Source organism: Brachyistius frenatus, unplaced genomic scaffold, assembly GCF_029030835.1.
Source record: "Brachyistius frenatus isolate BFR_SWC_R1_liver_20210118 unplaced genomic scaffold, ASM2903083v1 Contig_34, whole genome shotgun sequence".
Lineage (NCBI taxonomy): Eukaryota > Metazoa > Chordata > Actinopteri > Embiotocidae > Brachyistius > Brachyistius frenatus.
Window position 1 is genome coordinate 2,403,786 of NW_027210633.1, and position 14,863 is coordinate 2,418,648.

The 14,863-nt window shown below is 43.2% G+C and overlaps 1 protein-coding gene across 2 annotated transcripts; it reads right to left on the reverse strand.

The window, feature by feature from the left end:
- Positions 1 to 871: 871 nt before the first annotated feature.
- Positions 872 to 14,415, reverse strand: ammecr1 (AMMECR nuclear protein 1). Of its 2 annotated transcripts, none has more exons than XM_069700605.1 (6): positions 12,717 to 14,415; positions 7,865 to 7,975; positions 6,068 to 6,182; positions 5,511 to 5,601; positions 5,292 to 5,364; positions 872 to 4,607 (listed from the first exon to the last, which is right to left on the reverse strand). In XM_069700605.1, the coding sequence occupies exons 1-6, from the start codon at positions 13,211 to 13,213 to the stop codon at positions 4,493 to 4,495; spliced, it is 1,002 nt and encodes a 333-aa protein (XP_069556706.1). In that variant the 5' UTR covers positions 13,214 to 14,415; the 3' UTR covers positions 872 to 4,492. The 2 variants fall into 2 exon arrangements, with proteins under 2 accessions (XP_069556706.1, XP_069556705.1); XM_069700604.1 differs by having other exon boundaries at positions 5,292 to 5,388; positions 12,717 to 14,414.
- Between the last annotated feature and the right edge of the window lie 448 nt (positions 14,416 to 14,863).

Here is a 14,863-nt window from a genome sequence, read left to right on the forward strand (position 1 = left end):
AGGCACACCATGGGATTTTTCATTTTTGAAAATTATAGCAATAATCATAATACTAATAATAATAATAATAATAATAATAATAAACAAAACAAGTAACAACAATTTGCAACCATTTTTTTTTAGCCATCCGTGATGCCGAGTACAGCTTCAGAGATAGAATCAATGAAAATTCATTGAAAATAAATCGGGTTGCTTAAATCAGTCAAGACAGTTGAGAAATCGCACACACAAAAAAAAAAAAAAAAAAAAAAAGGACAAAGAACATTTTGTCAAATGCAGGGGTGTTTTTTGGAAGGACAGGAAGTCAGGCCTGAAGAGCAGCATTTGGGCATGGCCGCTGGCATCTTTGGTTCGGTCATACATACGAAGGTAACACGAGCTTGAGCATTCCACGAAACATGAGTGACCGCACGAGGAATGCTGAGGCTGAACTCTTAACCCTGGTATGGAACCAAAACACAATCTGCTACAACAAACTGCACAATGTCGTTCCATAATATCCCATGAGGTATCGATGCTTTGAAACAGTTAAATCAGTACACGTGCAGGACTACGGTCTGCGCGATCTACGTAAAACATGAACTCTTCGTCCTGTTACAGGAGATGCTTACCTTCCACAGAGTTTTTAAGAAAACAAACGGGACCTTTTCGCGAGTCAAGCCTTGCCCTTTCAGAGGAGGTCAAACGATTCAGCAGCGAGAAGGGAACTACGGATGTGCTCTGTTAAACGACACCCGGTCCTTCAGGAGAGGCAACGACCACTGCGACTGCCACCGTCTACCGAACGACACGAATCACACCGTCACAAACGTAGGCCGTGAGGTCGGGCCACAGTGTCGGGAGTAATCGAGGGGTGGGGGGGGGGGGGGTGTTTGGAGGGGTGGGGTGGGGGGGGTTAACGTGTGACTTCTTGTCCTTTCAAACCTGCAGGGGTGTTGACTTGCACTGGTAGAAAAAAAAAAAAAAAAAAAAAAAAAACACCTGTTGAACAGATCTGCATATATCAAGGATAGTAAAGGTTACACATGTAGGATTTTCTCTTGGTACCTTGCTTGTAAATGGTAATAACGACCATTAGCAGTACATTCCATAGCCCCACGTGACGTGTTGCTGATGGGACTACTTCTCCATCCAAGGACTAAGAATATCCATCTGTTGTTCCCATAGGGAATTGATCTCCCGTTCCCCCCCCCCCAAAAAAAAAAAAAATGAAATCACCCACATGACGAAAGCAGAGCTTCTCGGGGGGGCTTTGACTTTTGAATCGGTGAAAGTCATCCTTCAGTTATTCACAATGTGCCGTCACGACGGGTTTCACAGCAACGTAGCCGAGAGAAAATCTTACATGTAGCATCTTTAAGTATGATATGATCAATGAGTCCGCATGACCAGTCACGAAGATGTGACCACCCCAATATGAGGTCCGATAGCACCATATTTGTCTTTTTAAATCTCTTAATGGTTCATAAGAGTGTCTAAGCCATAGATCAAGCATATCGTGGATAAAACCATAGGTCTCATACTCATACATACATGCAACAGAATTGCATGTGTATACAAAGACATATGTAAAAGAGCATGGTCAATTTGGTTTTGCAGCAGAAATATTCAGGTTGTGCTGTATTAAAATGGACCGGGAAAGGAACGCCTGACTGCTCCTCCTCTTCACGTAGTGTTATTTCTTTTAGATAAAGATACATTTTTCTGGAGGCCTTGAAGCATCGTCCCATGGTTTTACCGGCAGCCACGCCACAGTGCTCGACGTCGTTGTTTATGAAGTGTATGCAGGGCTGGGTGAGATGTGCGCAAACAGGAGACTGCAGGCATACAGGCTCTCGCTCCCTGCACTCCCTCCCCCCCTCCTCCCCCCCCACCCCACCCCACCCCACCGTCTGTCTAAGAAAGCATCAACAGCAGCCTTCAGAATGAGGGATACCGTCATCTGAGGCTCTTTCCTACACTGTGGCGTGAAGGCGGAGGAAAGAGCGGCAACCATGACACGGAGGAGCACTCAAGAGCATCATCTACTGGTCCATTATTTATTAAATCATTCATTTAAGGCAACACAACTGAAATCTGGGTCATTTCGGGTTACTGTGGATGGAGTGCCAAAAGCCCTTGACATTTTGCATAAAGAAAAACATGAACCTGTCAGTTAGTAAAGGCTGTTACAAAGATGTTGGTCAAGTAACAGGAACCTCTCAAAAATTCCAGTTTACAAACTAAAAACAAGCGGATCGCATGGTGATCCTCAACAGTTCGAACATTCTGCAAAGGAAATCCGACTAGCCTAGTGTGTGTGTGGATGTGACTCACGACAAGTAATATTTGGATGGGAAATGGCTTCTTAGGTCCGTACTTTTTTTTTTTTCTTTCCTTTTTTAAAAAGACCTCGACTGCGAGCCGCCCGGCCCCACGCAGAGATTCTGCTCCGACTAATTCAACTGTGTTCGCTGCAACCTACCGCCGAACAGCTGACAAAACAGACCACAGATCCAAACTTTCCCTGTGCCGTGGACACGCACACGTCGACGGGACCTCGCTGGAGAGCAGAGTATAAGAGGAGAACGGTGAGTTAAGTGCGGTTTCGACAACTAAATCAACTGGCTGCGGTACAGCCCGAGATTCTAAACAGCACAATGACATGCACTTCTAAATGACACAAACATGGGAACTAGATCGCTTCCTTTGTGCGTCAAGTGGTGCGTCTTCATTCAGAACAACGACAATTTGAATACATCATACTTTGTGGACGAGTGACAATGGTTAGATATAATCTGAAAAGGCAAGACAATGTTTCCACGACGACACGGACCACTGGAACCGCCGGGTTTGACGAGTGTTCGGCGACGCAGCCTGGCAGGAGGCCGGCGAGCGCTCGTTTGCGCTCAGAGGCTGAAGAGCCGCTGTGCAGAGGTTACACTGCAAACACTTCAAACCAAACAGCAGACGACTCTTACAAAGTGTGAAGTAAAAAGGGAATATGGCTTTAAGTAGTTATAGCATGTCCCTGTCAAGTGACTCCCTGCCAGTAAACTCAGAAACCAACTTTAAAGGACCCGTGTGTAGGATTTAGTGGCGGGCTCTACTGGCTAAAACAGATCATTCATATTTATGTTTTCATTAGTGTACCACCACCTGAAACTGTGAATCGTTATGTTTTCTTTAGTGTACAACCACCAGAAGGGACAAACCAAACAATGGTTCCAGGGACGACCTTTCACATTTTCTTTGTGAATTTCACAGCCATCGGACTCTCTTGCACTCTTGGAAGTGGAAGACTGTTCAGTTGGTTGCGATCTGTAACTTCACCACCAGAAGCCACTAAATCCTACACACTGCTCCTCGAAATCTAAATGAAAGCATCTTTCATGCACCAACTTTTTCTTTTCCAAGGGACCTGTAGTTACACCTGCTCCCCCTCTCCAATGAGGCGAGCTCAGACCCACTCGTAGTCCATTTTACATAATTAACAAATCACCTTATGATTATCCTCGGACAAAATGGCTTCCTCCGTGATTACCTTGAATTAAAAAAAAATAAAGTTTAAAAACAAAATAAAGAGGGAACATACCTGTACGCTTCTAGCCAAACAAATGCAGTTCAAGGTTTACAGGTTCCATCACAAAACACTACAAATATTCAGAGGGGAAGGTTTCCAAACTTCTCTGTAAGAGATTCTTTAGGTAAATTCCAATTGCTAAATTAACTCTACTGGTTTTTCATCTTTGTGGCAGAACAATGTCCAAATCCACACACGGAAACACACACACACACGATTGTGAGCTCAATCAATAAACACCACCAGCAAAGGCCGGTCAAAGGGCGTCACAATCCTACTATCTATACTTTGGAGTATACATATCCCAATACATAGTTCCAACTACAACACTACAAGAGTTTACAAGGCGAATACAACCTCAACAGTCAAATATTTTTTTCTTTTTTTTGAGAGGAATCAGAGTAGACGACACAGCCTTTGAGAACTGCAGTTGCCTTGCTACTGGTAGTACATGTCTGGATAGGAAGATAAAGAAAATAAGGAAAAAGTAAAGAATTTTTTTTTTTTTTGTAAATGCAAAACTGTAGCAAAGCCTAAATGATATAAGCGCGGGACTAATCCACCGAAAGAGACTTCCTTCCATCCACAGAATCAAACGCCTGATTAGGTTTGAAAAGCTGCAAGATGAATAAAATCTAATATTGGTTTAGCTTTCAAAAATATGAATGAAGGGGGTTATAGATATAGGTATACATATGCTGCAAAAAATTAACCACAGGCAAAGAAAAAGAAACGTGGATTTCTTGCCATAATCAAATGATGCTTCGTTGCCACCCGTTGCCATGTCAACGTCTGGGAGACGACCAGCACGGCAACGGAAACTATCATCATAAAATGGTACAGTAGTAGAAATAGCTAGACCAGGAGGGGGCAGGCTCCCCTGGGAAAAGGTCCGCGGAGAGGTCCAATGATTGGTCATGCGGCTCGCTGTCAGGAATAATGGTTGTAGGGTGGTAGAGGGTGCCCGATGCCATTCTGGTAGTGATGGTGCTGGCGGTGGGCGATGTACTCTGCATAACCCATCGTCATCTTCTCGCTACGGTACCTACGGACGAGACGAGACGTGTCGGTAAAAAGATGCAACGCAATCGGACGCGTCTTCTAAACTCCGCTCATTTGTCTTCCTTGGTTCCGACATTACCCACAATGCAACGCGAGTGCCAATGGTTCAATTTGGAGATTTAGGCCGGAGCTTTACTTGTTTGTTAAGTATTCATGGCTCTCGCATCCTGCATCTATTTTGGAGCGCTGGTGCGCACACCCTAAGAAATAAATGCGGAGTGTCCACAGGATGCAAAAGGCACATGAACAGGAGGGGCAGTCCTTCGGAAAGTTCGCCGGACAAGTTCAACGTCCTTTGCGTTCATATTCTCTATTTGTCCAAATCATTGTGTACTATGTAGTAAACAAAATCCACTCGTATTGGCTACTTGTCCACTATGTACTGTGTATATGATGGACAATCAGGACATAGTACAAGTCTGCAAATCTCGCTTCCTTCCTTACGATATGACGGTGACAAATATACTCGTCAGAAGAGCTGGAGGGAGATCAGGACCGTTTTAGACGTTTTACAAATGATGACATCTGATCGTACACTCCACTCTACCCCTTCTGTTTGACCTTCCTCCGCTCGGGTAAAAGGATCTAAATGAAAGTGTGTGGCAGTGCAGCATTGACATTTTATTGCATCAACATGGGTAATTCAATCGAATGAATGTAATTTTACCTGGTTAACTTAATGGTCTTCCTGAAGTCATTTGTGATGGGGGCTTTGTAACCTCCCTTTCGTAGTAAGGAATCTATGGTTTGAATGTGGTCCCAACCTGGACACAAAAGAAGCAGTGAAACCTGTTAGAACAACTCAATATCAACGCGCTGTTCAATACTCACTGCCTTTATGAAAAGCAGATACGGCTGGATTGTTAAGGGCACAAAATGATCCCACCTTGCTCCTTTGCAACCTCTGGTAGGTAGGTGGCGGTTCGTTTTGATCCTTTTTCATTGAAAAACTCTATCCTAATACCGTGAACACCCACCTGCAATTCAAGAGAAGCGTAACAAACAAAAGACAGCTTCAACCTTTAAATCGCTTTAACCAAGAAAAGTCTAATTTGTAAAAAGAGCAAGTTATTCTTTTGAAACTGTACTATAGGATAAGATGTAAAATGATGCGTTGTACAACCAAATGCAGTGTAAACTGCACGGTTGGACCTCCATTATATTTACATCATATCGTGAGCATTAATCAGGTGACAAGACATGTTAACATGTTAGATGTCATGTTCTAGAGGAAAAGCTATTTTACCTTCAAAAACTTAAAAATTAAGACTTTTTGCTACTGCTTCAAAATGGCCTGCTATGCCTTGAAGTAACACAACCAGAGAAATGTCAGAAATGTGGACTTACTGGTGTGCATTAACGGCAGGAAGAGTGAGGCCGCTCTGAATGAGCAGCGAGGCTGTAAAGCACCATAAAAGCTATTATTCTGAGTGCACGTCTCACCTCCCAGTCAAGGTAATCACCGACGTCTTCAAAGTTGGTGAGAAGAGACACTGAGCAGAAGAGGCGAGGCAGCTCATCCCTTGTCATAGGGGGGAAGCGGCTGTCTTTAAGGGCACTGCAGACAAAAGCGCAGACACGAAAACAGCATTACATGAAGTGAGTCACAAAGCAGTTATCACAGTCGAGGTCTGATGGTTTGTGCGGGACTCCCGGTGGTGGCAGAAAATGCACCACGCCCCAGTCACCCTTTTCCTTCTCTTTGTAGGAAAATGTCCATTCAGAACACGAGATGAAGGATCAACGAGGCCTTTCCTCCACTGTACATGACCCAGAGACAAACCGTGTGGAGGCCAGAGGGGTTGTAGCATGAACTGCAGCTCAGTACGGTTTGTGAAGTGTGTGTACACGATGCCACACGACGACCCGTGTGTGTTTACATGTATTTGACAAGTCAGCTGCGGCGGCGGCTGCCTTGACGTCAAGAACTGCTGGCGAGGACATTCCACAGAGAGACTCCCCTCTTTTCTCAGATGGATTGTTTTTTTTAATCAATGTAACGTGCAGTTCACAGAGACTCGCGTCCGAAACCGCACCGTGCAGACGGATCAGGCACATCGCAAAAACAATATTTTTTATTTATATATTTTATTTATCAATTGACGTCATACAAAAGTGCAGAAATCCTAAATCAAATCTATAATTTTTGTGACCACCCATTGCCTAAAAAAACCAAAGCATCTTGGAGAGCTTGTTCTGTATGCATTCAGACTCCTGCAGGTTGTTTTTTTTTTATTGTTGTTTTATCTGGACAGCGGTCTGTGCTGTCTTTAACAGCCATACAAATATCTCACTGAGATATTTCACTATTCTCAAAATGACTGGAAAACTAAAGTATATTTCTTATTAAAACACGAAAGCAGAAGAAATAAATAAAAACTTTTTTCCTGCACCGTACTGTATCAACATTTTGTTTTAGTTTCAGTCCTCTTTACAGATGGGCCTACTTGTGCCCTCCGGTTTTTGTGAGACAAGACCACCATGTGGCCCAGAAGAGAAAAACCAGACACTGACTCTACAGAGAGCCTCGAGTTTCAGGCCCACTGTAGATTCTTTTACACGCTTTTGAAGAGGAGGGAGAGGAGAGGAGAGGCAAGGGTTGTAATCTGCAACCTCACTGCTAGATGCCACTAAATTCTACACACTGTTCCTTTAAATGACATTTAATATATATTTGAATTCAGACAAAACAATTGTCCACCAAAGTCAGTAAGTGACCGACTGGCATTCAACTCAAGAGGTCAGATCACACATTACACATAGAGGATGCAATATATAAACAGTACGTATTTGAACACCTTCAAAAGAGAAATGACTTTAAGGTCACCCTGTAATTAATACCATATACACCCTGTAATTTTTTTCTTTTTTTTAAATAACAGGTGTCAACTAAAAACCTTCATGTGACTTCAGGACATTATTGTTCCAAAAAAAAAAAAAAAAGTGTTGACCCTCGGAATGAGGGATCAAAGAGGCAATTTTCCACACCTCATTACAGAGGACGGCACAAAGCAATCTAAAAGAACATGAAGTCTTTTTCAGCCATGCACAGAGCAAGTATGCGTTCTGCCAGCAATTTACCGTTACGGTCAAGTTACTGTTTGTACAAAGTCGCCCGTTTTGATGTTCTTTATTCCAATTTGCTCCCCGTTCACTTTTAATAGTTCGGTGCCGTTTCTGCACCAACGTGCTCTTGCTGCAGCGCTTCAGCTTTAAAGGACAGACAGATGAGTTGCTTACCTGGTAAGGGTGTACTCCCTGAGTCCTGAGTGCAGATTCATGGCAGAAAATGTACCTATACAACCCCTCAACCGCTTGTCTCTGCCTATTTTCCATGTGACAAACAGCGGGCTGAAAAACAGAAAAGAACAAGGTACCGTCTTTAGTAACACGCACACCAGATGTTCATTTCTCTGGTGTGTGAACGTCATTTACCAGCACATATAGATTCCTTTCTTTTCAGTTAGTGTGCCACAGTCCTTATTCACATTGGATGGAAATCATAATGCTTTTCACTATGAAGTCTTTTCGGCATTGGGCCATTTGTCCACCCATGACAGCAGAACCAAGTGTTCCAGTATGAAACAGCATTTTTCGACCCTTTTTCATTATAAGGATTTTGCAGCGTTTGTGGTGAAGTAGCTGCCGGTAAAGAAACCGATCACACAAAGAATCTCTTCAAATAAGGCAATTTATCACTCATGTGATTCATACACAAGGGTGTGAAGGACAATGAATCAATCAGATACTGAATTGCTGTGATTCCACTGAAAGTGATAACAACAGTTTGAAGGTATCTCATCTCTTTTGGGTTTGCATAAGAAATGTTCATTATTTAATATCAATGCTCATTGTTGGTAGGCACAATTATGTAAAAAAAAAAAAAAAAAAAAAGGGTACAATAGCCATGGTGTAATGTGTGAATAACAACAAACACCCTTTCTATGCAGGACAATATTCAGTCATCTGTCCAACACAAACAAGACACTTTCAATTTGAATCAATCTAGCCGTCTAAACTGTCTGCATAACTGTTTGTGCGTCAAGCTTTACAGCAAACAATAGATTTTGAAAGGGTTGAGAGTCAATTTTCCCACTATAAAAGTAAACCTGATCCACTTGACCATTTTAAGTCTTCACATGTCACTGCAGGGTACAAGTGATCTTTTATTTCTGATTATAAGTGAGAGTCCAATTTTGAGTAGCGATCATTCAAAGTTTAGTTTCACACTTTCACAGTATTGCAGTATTACTTAATAAAGTCTTTGGTGACAGACACTAATTATTTTACACAGTTTTGTCTTCTTCAAAACTAAGACACCTGTGAAAGGAGACTTTAACTACCACATTTCTTCGTTTAAAAATAAAATTAAATGTTTTCTCAACTTGGTACTACTGATAATGTAATGCTGAATGATTTTTTTTTTCTCTCATCCTGACTTTACTTATCGAAAGGGAGGTGTGTAGATTGAAGTATGTAAATATAAAAGCCAATGCATAAAAGATTTGTTGAGGGTTTCCCCTACGACATGTTTTTTTTAGTGCAAGTACCAATACAGGGACTTCAACTCTCATACCAATTTTTACATAACCAACTTAACTGGGAAACGAATACATAAAATATTTGTTTAATGCAGGAAATCCTTTCACGCGTTTAAATTTTTCAAGAGAGACATCCACGACACATCCCCTCTATGAACCAACTGTGAAACAGTCACAGAAATTTCTGCCATAAGTTTAGAGAACCTTTACATGCTAAATGCACTGCAGGCTTCATTTTACATAACCTGGACTATCTTTACAGCCTATGGAAAAAGGCTGGTGTTGTTCTCAAGCGAGAGAACATTGAAAATGGTTATAAATATTGGCGGTATTAATTATTTTGGCGGTGCAATGGGTAAGTACATTTTCAAAAAAGCTAACGTGTTTGCTGGCACATTATTTTCTCATTTTAAGCTTAAATATTCTACTAAGTATCTCACAATTGATCATTTGTTTTCTAAATAACGTTGGGAAGATTTTGGTTCGTGTTGCCTCACCAATTAATTTCAGCGATCTTATCAAGCTATGCGACCCTTCCAGCCAAGTAAGAGTCAGCAAGGTAAATTAGCTGCCGAGTCATGCTTAACGTACCTGCGGCAGCCCTTGCTGACTAGTGTGGTCCACTGCTTGTAGTCAAATGAAGCAGACTTATTCAAAATAACACTATTTACACTCAAATCTTTCATTAAATCTTTAAAAGTCATTTTTGCAATAAACCTACAATACATAAGATAGGAAGATGGGGGGAAAAAAAAACCCAGTCTCAATATTTTATACTTGAAGTAAGGAACCACACTGACTGAAAAAAAATACACCCGTCCATTTTCAAGAAGCACGGGTTCTTATTTAGACATTTGTGTGCCACCGTCACTAAAAATTTAACAAAATAGTCCCAATCCGAGACCCAACATTGTTTACTGGCCAATGTTGCAGAGCAGTGAGTCTATGACAGACGCTGGAGTTGTTTTGAGCATTTCAATAATTCAATCTGACAACGCCCCCGAGTGAAGGACATGTCAAGGACACCACAGACTACAAGTATGGGGTTCTCAAACCTGTGGGAGTTTTTACATTTAGCTTGCTACATTCCTACTCACGAGTCCTTGGTTGGGTTTACAGCTCTATTTCATGCAGTGGAGGTTTGGCACAAACCCCGTGATCACCTTTAAAGACTGACAGACTTAAGCTAAATTTGGATGGGATTTGTGGCTCAAAGGGAGGTTGGGAAGTTTCAATATTGCATGCACACATCAGTAAATGTGTTCAGCTGTGGAAAATAAAAAACATATTGCATTATACAGAAAGTTGGCAGCACCAGATATGAATCCAAGTCATTACTTTGACAAAATCCATGCCCACTTCCAGAAGAGGGAGTTAAGTCCTCACACTCTGTTGTAATGAAGCACTTATCCTGATTACCCCGGCAATGTTAAATTCATGTTTGTTAGGTTTCAGTGCCAAGCGTCAACACTGGGACTGGGCTTCGGAGTAAGGGTCCCGGATGCCATTTTTAATAAACACACCAATAGAGACACACCCAATTTTTCCTCTGTAGTCACTCTAATTGAAGGGTGGTGGAAGATTTTCTTTTTTTCCACACCGAAAATACGAATCAGGCTTTTAAAGCTACTATACGGGGCCAACATTTGAAAAACACTATCAGGTAAGGATTTGTGTTTATAGATGCAGCCGGGTGTGGAATCAAGAGTGTCTGAAATAAATTCACTAAAAAATTAAAAAAAAAAAAAAAAAAATTTGAACATCCAATTCAATTCTTTTCGTGACACGTCAATTCAGTGTTCAGCGACGGTGGCGTCAGTTTTAACCAGTTCTTACTATATTCGCAAAGCTTTTTGCCTGCAGTTTACTGAGGTGACGTTGCGATACGACTTTAGAGAGAGATGTTAGCGTGACTGTGATAAGATATGCACAAAAACAAAAGTATTTTAGGTGTGAATGTGCAGAAAAAGAGGAATTGTGTTAAGACATACAGGGAGTAAGACACATATCTATAAAAGATATACCATCAAACAACTTGGAAATGCTTTTTTTTTTTTTTTTTTTTACACAAATACAGCCACTTACAACCTGCCATACGCATCTGACATGTAGACAGCACTGTGTTTTAAAGTCTGCATGGTGAAGTCCAAGACCGCCTTTTACTTTGATGGGTCAAATAACAGTAGCAAACAAAAACACAGTACAGCCACTCTTTTGAGTATTTTAATTCTTTCTAAAAAAAAAAAAAAAAAATTAAAAAAAGAGGTGGTTCTTGTCAAAAGTTTTTTTTTTTATATATATATATATATAAAACAATATCTGACCAATACACTTGAACAGTCAGTTATTGTTGCAGATGGAAACATGTCGTTTTACAGCCTAAAACGCCCGCAAAAGTCCCATGCTCTCATATTACAGCGGTCACATAAGGCGGAGGGCGGACTTACACACAGGAAATATACATTTTATTCATCTTACAGTTAGTTTGGTCATAGCACACAAAAAACAAAAACAAAAACCAACCATGTTATGCTGAGTGGACGGTTCAAATAGTAAAAGGTCAAAGCTCAAAGTGTCGCTTCGTTTCAGATGAGTTAAGTCGCGCTGAGTGTTTAACAGGAGCCTGTTTTTCTTTCTTTGTTGGTCGACGCTGAACTCGGTTTGTTCTTGTTCCCTTTATTAAGACAGGACACACAAAACACCCGAAACAAAACCAAGAAAAACCTGTTGTAAAACTTGATAATAGTCCGAAGGGCTTCTCTTCAGACATTTAATACTTCTACCGTTTAATTAATCACCAATTCATTAAAGGGCTTCGGACAAAGCTAATGTAGCTTATTGCTAAAGAAGAAGAAGAAGAAGCTGTCTGGTGATTCAGGACTCATTGAAAGATTAACTTTTGATGTTGTGTATCTTAAGGCGTTAAAATTATCTGTTCCAACTGTAGTTGAACCGAAAACATAAACGATGTTTATCTCCCTCTTTTATCTTTTCTTTCTTTCTTTTTTTTTTGGTGTTAGCGGCTAGCTCGTATTAGCTCAGCGCTTAGTTAGCAAAGTAGCCTCGGCTAACGTTAGCCCGGTTGTTAACCGAGTCGGACCGACCGGGACGCTGAACCGGTGTTTACCGGCGATACGCGTCACCGTGGCCCGGGACATTCACCCGGCGAGGCGTAACGGAGCTTCGGTAACCATCGTATCTAATCCGGGCTAACGTCAGGGTTCCGGCTACTTTAGCTGCGGGCTTCAGACGGTCCTCCTCGACAAGGCCCCAAAAAAAACACAACACCAAAATAAAAACCACCAACTTTGGTCGATTTAAATCTTTTTCGTGGTTAAATTCACGAAGATGTGAAATGTTGTTTCGATGTTCACCGTTTGTGCTTTTTGTCGCCGTGTTAAGAATTCAAAACTAAAAAAAACAAAACCACCCATCATCATGTGTCGGGAGACATTTAAGTTGAGAGAATAGAAACCGGTGAGCTTCGACATGCAGCAAAAACAACAACAACAACAACAACAACAACAACAACAAAAGGCAGAGATACTCACTAGGGCTCATTTGTAAACCTGGGTGTTCTCGGAGGCTGGTATCCGTACAGATGGCAATAAAGCACGTCAAAACAGAAGCAGCACATCTCCGCGGAGACGACCATTTTCCTGCCTCCGCTTCCCGAACCAGGTCCGGGGCTGAGATTCGGGGAGAGGCCGGATGTAGTGTAACCGGCCGGGGCTGGGGACAGCGCGTTAGTGCCGCCGCCGCTACTACCACCACCACCGCCGCCGCCGCCGCTGACGTTACCCCCGGGTACCCCCAGGCCGTTGGCTCTGCTCACGTTCGCCGCCGCCGCCGCCGCCGCTGCAACAGTCGCCGAGGAGCCAATCCCCAACTCCGAGCCACAATGTCCGGTTCCTGCCACCCCGCTTCCCGCCCCCACCCCGCCGGGACCCCCCGACCCGGGCGATCCCGACAGTTTCTGCTTCTTCACCCCGCAGCACCCGGCCGCCATCTTGGAACAATCTGCACCGACACACCGCTTCCGACCCATAACCGTCACCGCGGGAAGGGTGGGGGGGAACGCCGACCAGACGTAGAAATCCCACTGCGTTGATACGTACGACGGACAATACTCCACTTTCACTCTTGTATTTTTTTGTCGGACGACAAAATAACCGATGTGGTGAGAAGACTGCAATGTCACCCTAGCGTAGCCTTTAAAATGCGTGACTTCGCTACGCAAAATCCATCGCCGGAGACGCGTTTTTCCTCGTGTAGTCAGCCAGTCCAGCTTTGGACCACGGTGTTCCAGCGGATCGCCTATTACGTCAAGTCCCAGACAAATATTCGCCCTTTCTCCCTAACGCGACACCATCCGAGGCGAGCTCGGCCGGTTCCCCTTACACATACGAGTTCAGGGAGCGCACAGTCCGAACAGGCCGCAGATGACAGCAGACGAGCGGTCCAGATGTGAAGCCGACAGCCGGTGCGCCGTAGCCCCGCAGCACACCTCTCCAAGTGGAAGCCGGGAGCTTGAGTACGCAGGACCCATAAGCTTCAGCACAAATTCCGCACAATGCCTTGGTCGGCGTAGCTTCTCATTGCACCAGCTTGTTTTGCTACTGCCTCACGAACTTCTAATTACACAACAGGCCCAGTATGTTGGAATTCCAGACGCTTGAATAACGCAGAGTAAAATGGCATCTGACAATGCGGGGTTGGCATGGCACAATGAAACGCATCAGCGCCGAGCAAGTCATTTCAGTAACGTTATCCCCACAGTTTGCACCTGCATGATGTCTGTTCTTGGACCAGGTTTTAAAAAAAAAAAATTAAAAAAAAAAAAAATCTCAATAACACCCCCGCATCAAATGGAGAGCTGAAAGTTTTCGGTATAGGTTTGTTTGTAGGTTGTCATCCGCTCATGGGGACACACAGAGAAGAGCATTCTAGTCCGTGAGCCGTGAGAAATCCTCTGGGTTTGGCAAACCCTCGCTCCGCATCCGTCTCAGCTGCTACAATTCAGTGCTGTTCGGGTAAAAGCCCTGTGATCGGTCTGTGGGCACGGGCATCGGTGTCGTCGACACGCCGGAACCGGATTCAGAAACTGTGTTGCGCCCAGTTGCTACACATACTGCGTATCTTTCTTCTGTGGGGTATCAAATTTGCAATTCAGGAGAAATGTGCGCTGCTGTGGAAGCATGCACGCTCATGACGTCCGTACGCGTGCGTGCGTGGAAAAGTATCGGTGCCCCTAAGTTATAAAAGGCGCAGGAGTCGAGTGCTGCTCCTGCTGCAAACGGATCGGCCGGTGTCTTTGTATTTCACAGCTCTGCACCCTCACTGACCACAGCACCGTCATACCAAATAGGCCCAGTTATTTATTCTAAATGACTAACGCGCAATTCTGCACGGGATAATTCTATTTCCAGGGATGCTGCTGGAGATGATGTGACCAGTATGAACACATCTTAATTATTGATGCTGTAATCCTGTCGCAAACGTCTCCTCCATCATGACTCCTGCTGCCTCTTACATTTTAGTCAGACATGGATATATCAATGAAGAGAGCAGTCTGCATGGTCTGCATGTCAGTGATTAATACGTGGTATGATCAGCTGAAGATGACTGTGCCCCGAGTCATGATGCTGGAAAATGAAAGCACGGTATGCCTCGCAGAGAGAAGTATTGCTTGGGTGGC

Excerpts from the sequence above, each read along its gene's own strand:
- ammecr1 (XM_069700604.1), bottom strand. The coding sequence starts at position 13,213 with ATGGGTCGGAAGCGGTGTGTCGGTGCAGATTGTTCCAAGATGGCGGCC. Across the intron at positions 5,602-6,067 it reads GTGATTACCTTGACTGGGAG|GTGGGTGTTCACGGTATTAG; the intron begins GTGAGACGTGCA and ends CTTGAATTGCAG. Across the intron at positions 5,389-5,510 it reads AGAGGTTGCAAAGGAGCAAG|GTTGGGACCACATTCAAACC; the intron begins GTGGGATCATTT and ends TTTTGTGTCCAG.